The 10483-nt window shown below is 55.1% G+C and overlaps 1 protein-coding gene across 2 annotated transcripts; it reads left to right on the forward strand.

Annotated features, from left to right (window-relative positions):
* The first annotated feature begins 747 nt into the window (after positions 1-747).
* On the forward strand, positions 748-9743 carry KDELR1 (KDEL endoplasmic reticulum protein retention receptor 1). 2 transcript variants are annotated; one of them, XM_032613818.1, is made up of 5 exons: positions 748-1068; positions 1737-1837; positions 2080-2238; positions 5946-6198; positions 7258-9743. In XM_032613818.1, the coding sequence occupies exons 1-5, from the start codon at positions 978-980 to the stop codon at positions 7290-7292; spliced, it is 639 nt and encodes a 212-aa protein (XP_032469709.1). In that variant the 5' UTR covers positions 748-977; the 3' UTR covers positions 7293-9743. The 2 variants fall into 2 exon arrangements, with proteins under 2 accessions (XP_032469709.1, XP_032469710.1); XM_032613819.1 differs by lacking the exon at positions 748-1068 and adding an exon at positions 1372-1406.
* Positions 9744-10483: the final 740 nt, after the last annotated feature.

Below are 10483 nucleotides of genomic sequence, written 5' to 3' on the forward strand. Positions count from 1 at the left end.
TGTATGTTTGCCTGTGAGGGGGCAGCTCTGGAGGAGGGGCTGGAGCCAGAGCTGTGGGCTGCTGACTCCAGGGTCTGGGAGAGCAGGAGTGAAGCCTTACATTTCTGAAAAAGAAGACACTGGGCACCTGAACTTGTGGGTCCCAGAGGGAGGAAGGGATTGTGCATCTAGATTCCTGGGTCTAGGATGCTTGAGACACAAGATTGTTGGGAGGGCCCTAAGTCCCAAGGAAGGGGGGCTAGACTCTTGGGTCTGAGGGAGGAGGGGCTGGGGTCCTGGACTCCTGGGTCCTGGGGGAGGAGGGGGTTGAGGTCCTGGACTCCTGGCTCCTGGGGGATGAAGGTGCTGGGGACCCAGACTTCTGAGTCTGAGAGGGGGACTGGGGACTGCTCTCTTGTCTTTTGAGTGCATTGGAGCTGGAGGCCCCTGTAAAGCCAGCCTCTGGGTCCCTGTCTAATATTTTTAAATCTCAGAGATCTGCCTCCCGAATCGCTGTCAAGGGCAGAATCTGTGCGGCTGGGCTGCAACCTTTACAGAGAGGCAGACTGCCTGGGGGAACTGGTGCCGGATTTGCGAGTTTCGGATCCCAGCGACCCCGCAAGTTCCTGGGAGGCGGCCTTAGGGGGGTAAATTCGGCGCCAACTCTGCAAGCGGGGGGGGGGGGGGGGGGTGGGGGGGGGGGTGGGGGGGGTGCGAGGTAGAGGGCGCTGGAGAGCCGGGACTCCGCCCTCGGGGGCGGAGCCTCCCGCCCGGACTCCTCCCCCTCTCTCCCGCCGGCCTCCCTCTTCCTAGCTCTGGCTTGGCCACCAGCTCCGGCCTCGGCGACCCCGCCCAGAGCCCCCTCTCCGGAGCGGAGCCCACCCGAGGGCACCTCTCCCGCCCCCCAGCCCAGCCGCCCGGCCAGAACAGCAGCCCCGGGGGGCAGCCCCCCTTCAGCCTGACTCCCTCCAGCCCAGCCCCGCCAGATCCCCTCAGCCATGAATCTCTTCCGATTCCTGGGAGACCTCTCCCACCTCCTAGCCATCATCTTGCTGCTGCTCAAAATCTGGAAGTCCCGCTCGTGTGCCGGTGAGACGCCCACCGGGGCCGGAGAAGGGGGGAGAATGCGGGAGACATTCCAGGACTCGGGGAAGGGTTTGGAGGCATAGGGGGACGGGTTCCTCCCCGCCACTGCTTGCTGGGGATCCCCCTTCCAGGTCCGGGGTCACCAGGGGGTCAGCTCCTTTCCCCAAACTGGGGATGCATCCAGTTTGGTGGGGGTGGCTCCAGGAACCCAATTCAGCCTCCCCCGGCCCCTATCTGGGTGGCCTTAGGGTTCCCAGGGCTGGGAATAGGGAGCTGTGGCAGGCAGGGAGGCGGCTGGGAGTTGGTGACGTGGACTGTGGCCGCCAGAAAGGGAGCGGGAGGTAGGCGACCTGTTCCAGAGGGCTGAGGTCAAGTGGGGTCCTCCCAAGGCTCCACCTTGGATCCGGACTGTGGGAGGACCCTGAGGGGGCCGGATGTGGCCACGAGGCCTAGCCTGGGACAGAGCCTCGGGCTGGAGTAGCTTTGGGGCCGGGCTGCCCCCTGGCTGTGGTCCGTGGGAAAAGGCCCTGCTTAGGCCGGCGGAGCTGGGGAGGCCTCCAGGGACAGCTGCACTCCAGAACCCCTCTGGCTCCCCCGGGGCCCTGGGCCTCGGTTTACTGGCCGTGCAGCCCACCTTCAGCCTCCCCCATCCCCATTTCTCTGGACCACAGGGATTTCGGGGAAGAGCCAGGCCCTGTTTGCTGTGGTGTTCACTGCCCGCTACCTGGACCTCTTCACCAACTACATCTCACTCTACAACACGTGCATGAAGGTAAAGGCTTTTCCTAACCTGCCGAGCCCTCCTGAGGGGGGAGCCGGGGAGGGTCCGAGGGAGGAGGGAATGTGGGTCCCAGACTTTTGGGTCTGAGGGAGGATGGGGCTAGGGGTCCAGACTGCTAAGCCTGAGGGAGGAGAGGCTGGGGGCCTGGACTCCTGGGGCTGGGTCTAAGTCTACTGGGGGCTCGGACCCTGTGCTTGGAGCTGAAGCACCCTCCGCATCCTCCCCTCCGACAGGTGGTCTACATCGCCTGTTCTTTCACCACGGTCTGGATGATTTACAGCAAGTTCAAAGCCACTTACGATGGGAACCACGACACGTTCCGAGTGGAGTTCCTCGTTGTTCCCACGGCCATCCTGGCGTTCTTGGTCAACCATGACTTTACCCCTCTAGAGGTAGGACACCTGCACGGTCTGTAGTGGTGGGGTGGGCTGTGGGAGAACAGCAGTTGACAGTGGACCCACTCAGAGGCTTCCTTCTGTAGGGTTTGCTCAGACTTCCTTCTTTTGGGACATAAAGTTCAAAACAGGGGCTCTGGAGTCAGATGATAGTAATGTAACAGCAGTAGCACTCACTATGTGCCAGATGCTGCTCTCAGCATTTCACATACATTAACTCATTACTTTTCATAGCAGCCCCATTTTATAGATGAGAAAACTGAGGCTTAGGGAGTTGAAATGACTCTTCCAAAGTCATTGGCCTAATGAATAGTTCAGGGGTTGGGAACGGGGCTCTGGGGGGCCAGGCTACTTGGATTTGGATCTGTTACTTTCTATTAGCATGACCTTGGGCATGGAACTTGACCTTTCTGTGCCTCAGTTTCCCTATTTGTAAAGTCGAGATCAGGTCATTGTGAGGATTTACTGAGATTAGACAGCATCACGTAGTGGTTAGACACAGAGACTCTAGAACCAGAGAACTGGGATTTGAAGCCCACTTAGCAGCTGTGAGACTTTGGGCAAGTCATGTAATTTCTCTGTGCCTCCGTTTTCTTGTCTGTGAAATGGGGATAATCAGTTCCTACTTCATAGGCTTTGATGAGGGGTTAATATTGGTAAAGCACAGTGTCTGGCAGTAGGTAGGAAGTGCGGTCCATGTTTGTTCAGTGCTTGCAGTGTTTAGGACCATGTGGATCCTATTACTCCTAAACGTTAGCTGTCATGGTTTTTATCGCATGGCATTTTGATGGGACCTGTACAAATTCCTGGGAGGAATTTTGAGAGGGACTTTGCTAAATCTGTGATCTGCCTCCTGGGGCTGGCAGGAATCAAATTCAGAGCAGGCTTTCCTCCCCCAGGACCACCCACTCCTGCCTTGTAAGAAGCTGGCCCTGGGACTTCCCTGGCAGTCCAGTGATTAAGACTACACACTTCCAAGGCAGGGGGCACGGGTTTGATCCCTGGTCGGGGAACTAAGATTCTGCAAGCCGCCACTGAGCAGCCAGATGTGATGATGTTTTCAACACAAGCCACAATTCAGGAGTTTTCCTGAGGGAAGACTTTACAGTTTTGGCTACAGATTCCAGATCTATTTCTAAAAGCACCCTGCAGGCTAGACAAATCTGACTGAGGGTGACTGAGGGTGACTTTGACCCAGGGGTCCCAGAGATGTCAGAGGGAGGCCGCACTGCACTGTGGCAGGAACCCCAAGCTTGGCTGCAGGGCCTGGACTTTGCAGATTTATCATCAGCATCACCTTGCATGGAGCACCCACTGAGCTGGGCCCCTTTTGCCAATGGGGAGACCAAGGCTGGGGGAAGGCAGTGGGGCTTGCTCCAGGTGGAGGAGGCCACACCAGGACCCAGGATTCTTGACTCCAGCTTGTGTGGTTCCCTCATTCAGAGGTGGGGAGGTCACTTGTGCAAAGTATTGGCACCAATTATGTGTCCTGCTCTGAGCTGGCCATTCCAAATCCGTCATCATCCCGTCTGATCCGTCGGCCTCTTGGGGAAGTGGGCATACTCATCCCTATTTCTTGGAGGACTGAGGTGAGGCTCAGAGGGGAGACCTCACAGAATTTGAACCCAGGTCTGCCTGCTTTCAAAGCCCATGCTATCAATAGGGGCATGCTGAAAAATTATTTTTTAATCATAGAAGGAAACAATTCTTTAAAAATTCAGACGTCACAAATAGATAAAGTAAAATGCAATAGACCTTCTCTCTCCTCTTACGTCATGATTCTACTCCCCAAGGCTAACAATCGGTATGTATCAATTTAATGGGTATGTTTCCCGAGAGCCTCAACTAACCTGATATCCCATATAATTATGGGAACAAGCCCTGAAGTCTAGCTGCCTGGGTAGGAATCTGTTTCCACCCACATCTTAGCTGTGTGGCCTTGGACGAGTTACTGATCCCGTGGGCCTCAGTGTCCTCATCTGTATAAGGGGGATAACAATAGGACTTACCTCATAGGGTTAAGGCATAAGCCAGTTAATACCCATAAGGTGCATAGAACAGTGCCTTGGATGTAGTAAATGCTATATAAATGTCAGTTCTTAGGAATACATCCTGAAGGTCCCCACTTCCTTCCCACAAACCAAAACAACCCAGGAGGAACCACAACTGCCAGCTGGCTTTGTTGTCTGAGCAGAGGTTTCGGTGGGTCTACAGATCACAACTCACCCCAGGTGGGACTTTCAGGGAGCTGAGGACTGAAAAGGGGCCGACAGCTGCCTGCCGTCTCTTCGTCTCTCCCTCCTGGGATGCCCTGTCCTGCTTACGAATGATGCTTGTCACTGCTCCCTAAATGATGGCCTGTGACAAGCACTTGGGGACCTTGCTTCCAATCGCTCATGCATTCATCCAGGCATCGAATATGTGCCAGGCACTGTGCCAGGTGCTGGGCCCACAGGGTGCCCAAGATGTAGGCTCCTGGACCTCACGGAGCTCACAGTCTGGTCAGAGCTGCCAGGAAGAAGATAAGACAGGGGATGTGACCATCCAGGAGGAAGGATGGTCAGGAAGGTCCTCTCTCAGGAGGTGACTGATGAGCTGAGATTGGAAGGAGGTGGAAGAGGCAGAATGTGACTGTCTGGGGGAAGAGCTGAAGGAACAGCAAGTGCAAAGGCCCTGGGGCAGGAAGGAGCTTGGTGTGTTGGAGGACCAGATGGAAGGCCCAGGTAGTTGTAGCCTGGAGGGCGAGGGGAGGGAGTAGAAGATGAAGCTGGATTGAGGAGGGCCTTGAAGGCCAAGGTTAGGAACTTGGGTTTTATTCTGGATGTGATAAGAAGTAGCTACAAGAGGGTTTTAAGCCAGGGAGTGACACAGTCTGATTTATGTCTCTAAAGATTGCACATTGAATGTCACCCCTACCAAGGCAGGAAAATCATCCCCTTTTTTGTGGGGGGCAGGGCTGTGCCATGTGGTTTGTGGGATCTTAGTTCCCCAAACAGGGATTGAACCTGGGCCCTCAGCAGTGAAAATACGGAGCCCTCACCACTGGACGGCCAAGGAATTCCCAGAATCATCCCCATTTTAGAGGTGAGGAAGCAGAGGCTCCGAGAATCTGGGTCTCTTGCCCAAGATCTCATAGAAGGGACATCTCACAGCCAAGATCCCAACCTGGGCTGCCCTTGGTAATGTAATGTAATGTAAATTCAAAGTGCTCACAAACACCGGCTCAGAACCCTTGGTTCAAATCCCAGCTCTGCCGCTTCCTAGCCACATCCTGGGCAAGCCTCTTACCCTCTCTGGGCCTCAGTTTCCTCATCGGTAGAAGGGGATGCTGGGAATTCCCTGGTGGTCCAGTGGTTAGGACTTGGTGTTTTCACTGCCGGGGTCCAGTTCCCTCCCTGGTCGGGGAACTAAGATCCCTGAAGCCTTGCGGCATAACCAAAAAACAAAACAAAAAAAAAGGAGATGCTGATAATAGTACCTCCCTCATGGGGTCGTCATGGGGATTAAACGAGAGAATACAGGTGGGGCAGGAAAGCGGTGTCTGGCACACAGTGAGTGCCCGGCAGGCATTGTGGTACCTGTCACCCACTCTCCAACATCACTGCACCTGTAGCCACAATGTCCACCATCCTCACCCTTCTCTTCTGCCCTGTCCCCTCCCGCCTCGTCCTGCCTTCTGCTCCCACGCCCCGGCCTCCCCGCAGATCCTCTGGACCTTCTCCATCTACCTGGAGTCTGTGGCCATCCTGCCGCAGCTGTTCATGGTGAGCAAGACAGGCGAGGCGGAGACCATCACCAGCCACTACTTGTTTGCGCTGGGTGTCTACCGCACGCTCTATCTCTTCAACTGGATCTGGCGCTACCACTTTGAAGGCTTCTTCGACCTTATCGCCATCGTGGCAGGCCTGGTCCAGACGGTCCTCTACTGTGATTTCTTCTACCTCTACATCACCAAAGGTAGCCAGCGTGGGGGGCCGGCTGGTAGGGAGCCTGCTCCTTCCCCAGCTCCCACCCTCCCTGGGGCCCCAGCTTCATCTCCCCAGCCCTGTATCCCTCGAGGGAAGACAGGACAAAGAGAGGGGCAGGCAGGGGTGGCCTCTGACATTTCCTCTCTTGGAATGTGTCCTAAGCCCTCCTCCTGCCCCAAGGTTCCAGATCCAAAGTCTTTCAGTCTCATACCCGTAACAGATCCAGAATTCCCATCTCCCAGGCCCCAGCAGCGTTCAGAGAAGGGAGGGCCTCCTCTCTGCTCATGGACCTCTGTCCTTACCCTCAGGGACTCAGGCCCACCAAGATTCATTCATTCATTCAACCAACAAATTTATGGAGCACTGTCTATGTCCCTGGCCGGGGCTAGGCTCTGGGGATACAAGCTTAGGAGAAAAGATGGACAAGGCCCTCCCCTCCCTTTGTATTGTAGTCGGGGGAGGTGGTGAATAAATAAGAGAGATGATTGCTGACAGTGAGAAGGGCAGTGACAGAAAGGAACCAGGGATGTGTTGGTGAACAATGGTGGAGGGTGAGGGGGTTACTTTACATGGAGATGGTGTGGTCGGTGGGGGGGGGAGGCCTTTTAGAGACGATGATTAAAGCAAAGACCTTGGAAGTTCAGTCAATCAGTGTGAAGGGAAGAGGAGACAGGAGGACAGAGGCCTGAAGGCAGCCACGCCCCCTGAGGATTAAGGCTGGGAGGGCAGAAGCCGGTGGTCTCGCCCAGCCAGCCCTGCCAGGCCCTCCCCAGCGCCCCCCGAGAGCCAAGGCCTCCAGCCCTTCCAGGATGGAAGGGGAGCAGCCAGCATTAGAGGAAATGGGGCCTCCTCCGGGGCTCCATGGCTCAGCCCCTAGACCGGAAGCCTGGTCCCCGGCCCCACCCCCAGCTGATAATCTGGAGTCCTGGGGCTGCCCCTCCTGCATCTCTGCCCAGCCCAGCATCCAAGCCCCTGCTGTGGGCGTGGGAGGCTGTCCCCTCCACGAGGGACCCCTTGGTCATGCCCGCCCCCCTTTCTCTCCCCCCAGTCCTCAAGGGGAAGAAGCTGAGTTTGCCGGCGTAGCCCTGGTCCTCGCCATCCCTCTCCGGGGCAGCTGCGAGAGGCAGAGGAAGGCGACGAAAGACGAAGAGCCTTCCCATCCAGGGGAACTTTTTTAAGAACCCACCTCTCGGTACTCCCCAGCCCTGCTCCTGCCAGGTTTCAGGGGGCAGTGGAGGACCCAAGTCTTGGGGCAGCTCAGGACCTGGGCTGTTTGTAGTTTTTTTGCCTTTTAGAGAAGAAAAAAAAAAAATCTTTTCACTATTTAGGTTTTGATTCTGATGACTCCTTTCTTTTCTACTCTCTGGCCCCAATTTTTATAAACTGTTTTCGAGTGTCCTGTGGGGCACGGCAGGGTTGGAGATCTTTTCCCTCCCCCGAGCCCCCTGGCTTCCTTCTGGATCCTAACCCCTCAGCCCCACTGGTTGCCAAACACTAAATCTGCCGACACCCGCCTGCCAGACCTCCCACCGTTGTCATGGACACAACCTCCCCCCCCCCCCCCCCCCCCCCCGCCCCGACAAACTTCTGCATTGGGGAGAGAGAAGAGGGGAGGGAAGTTCTCCCCTGATTTTTCATAATAATTTTTTCCAGAGTTTGGGTTTTTTGGTCATGTCCTTGTTTTTTGGCAGTTTAGGGGCGCATGGGAAGGGGGTTGGCCCAAGTGTCACTGTGGCTCTATGGCCATGTTTTTGTACAGAATTGATGGTTGATTCTTTGTTCTCTTGAAATAAACTGAGGAAAACGATGCCTCTCTTTGGCTACTCCTTGCCCTCTCTCTGGCATTTGTGGGGTCCGCCCGGCACCCCAGCCCCTCTCTCTGCCTCTGCTTTATCCCGTCTGCCATCCGCAGGCGATCCAGGCCTGAGAGGAGCAGGGAGATGAGAAACTGGGCTTCCTGAGACTCTGAGCTGCACCCTGACTCCTCATGACTCCACCAGGGAAGAGGTTGTGGAGGAAAAAAATCTCGAAGATTCTTCGTATCTTGGCACAGAACTTCCCTGACAATTCTCCCTAGAGAGCCTTTAAAAACCAGATTTTCACATTAAAATCGGGATTTCTGGCTTCTCTTGAAAAAAACCCCATCAGTCTGACAATGCCAGGTCCTTGTGTCTGGGTGGCAGCAGATGGCTGGAGTGAATGGCTGGGACATGAGCTTCCCCTCCCTCCACCACCAAGTCCCCAGGACTTGGCTGAGGGGTTGATACCATCTCTTACTGGGCTGACGCTGTTGTTTTGTGGTTTTGTGAAGTTCAAAGGAAAGTCAAATCTTTTCCATGTTTCCCTCCAGATTGGCTTCACACCTGGCCTGTTTCCTTCACTTGGTTTACTTGCTTGGCCCTTGTAACCTTTTGGAGTTTTGCCCCCTGATTTCGCCAAATGCCCTAGATGTCTGCTGAGACTTTCCTTAGCCGCCTCCAGTTCTGCCGTAGGATGACTCTGGAAGCTTCAGGAGGCAGGTAGCTGGCGTTTCCGAGCGTCTCAAGCGCCAGGCAATGTGCGTTACACGGTGAGCTCGTGGGACCCTCAGAGCACCCTCACTTTGTTGCGGAGGAAATCGAGGCTTAGCCGGGTGAGCCACAGGGGTGGGGTTGGTACCCCGGCTTCCTGCTGCTGGATCCTGTATGTTTAGCCACTGCTGTGGGGTTTTTCAAAGGTTTTTTTTCTTTCTTTCTTGTAAGCTAAGCCAACGGACCTTCTGTTTAGAGGAATTTGTCCAGAAGCCTCTTATGGAAAATGCAGGAGCAGGGCTGCTTGGGTTGATTCAGGGTCGGGAGGGGGCACCTCTTTGAACGCAGCCCTCAAACCATCAATCTAAATCTGGTCCAAGTCTCTAGTTTGACAGCCAGCCCCGCTCAGGACCAGAGAGATTCAGTGACACGTTCCAGGTGATCCAGCTAGTGACAGAGCGAGGACCAGAGCTCTGGGTCCTCCCGTTTGCCATGCCGGAACCCTGCCCACTCCACCGCATGGCTGCCGTTTCCTCCAGTGCCCACAGGGACCACGGCCTACTTCTTTCTGCACCCTGAGCACTGCCACACAGGAAACCCAAAAAGGGGACCACGGAGCCCACATTTGCCTCCCCACAACTCACACTGCTTTTCCCAGTTTATAAATGAACGCTCTGCAACCACTGTGGCCCCTGTGTGGGTGTGTTTGGTTTGGCCAGCCTAACATTAAGCTTTTTTTTTTGTATTCCTTGCCAACTAATTCCACATAAAAAGAAACGGATGTCCGGTTGTTCTAGAAAAACTAGAGGGTTCTAGAGCGACACTATCCAATACAGTGACCATTAGCACTTGAGATGTGATGACCCCAAACTGAGATGTGCTGTCCTTGTAAAACAGGCGAAGGATTTCAAAAACTTAGTGCAGTAGGATGTAAGCTACCTGGCTAGTAATTTTTTATACTGATGACATGTTGAAATGATCATATTTTGGATATACTGGGTTAAATAAAATATATGAAAATTCATTTCACTTGTTTCATTCTACTTTTCTTCATGTGGCCAGCTGGCAAGTTTAAATGCTGCCCCCCATGGCTCACACTTTGTTTCCATTGGACAGCGCTGCTCTATAATTTTGGGTTTTTTTGGCTGCATCGTGGCATGTGGGATCTTAGTTCCCCAACCAGGGATCGCACCTGTGCCCCCTGCAGTGGAAGCGTGGAGTCCTAACCGCCAGACCACTAGGAAAGTCCTGGACAGCGCTGCTCTGGTCACCCCCGGGCTGTGGTACTGAACGCTGGGTGCTGAGTGAAGGCTGCCCCTTCCCAGACTCGGCCCCTGCCCCGCCTCTTGCTTCATGGGTACTTCACCCACTGGAGTGACCTGCTGGGTCCCTGCAGGCAGGAGCGTTTTGTGGCCCAAGCACAAGTCCCCGATTAGTTTCGGGGCTCCCTAAGACAAGCTTTCAAATATTTGAAGACAAGGATCTCCCCTGACCTCAGTCATGGACTTGCCATCCCCTGTTCCTTTAACCACTCCTCCCACCGCATGGGTCTGAGTGGGTCCCTTGTCAGCTGGGGTGAGTTAAAGGATGTGGGCCCTGGAGACAGGGCCGGTCCCAGTGTTGGCCCAGGTTCTCCTTAGAGCCCTCTCCGCGGGCGGAAGCATCTTGTCTCTGAACTTGAGCTTCCTCAGCTGTACAGTGGGGCACCTCGTGCCTCCCTCCTGTGGCCAGTGCAAGGAGTAAAGGGCTCGCTGTGTCACAGGC

This window comes from Phocoena sinus, chromosome 19 (assembly GCF_008692025.1).
Source record: "Phocoena sinus isolate mPhoSin1 chromosome 19, mPhoSin1.pri, whole genome shotgun sequence".
In the NCBI taxonomy this organism is placed as follows: Eukaryota; Metazoa; Chordata; class Mammalia; order Artiodactyla; family Phocoenidae; genus Phocoena; species Phocoena sinus.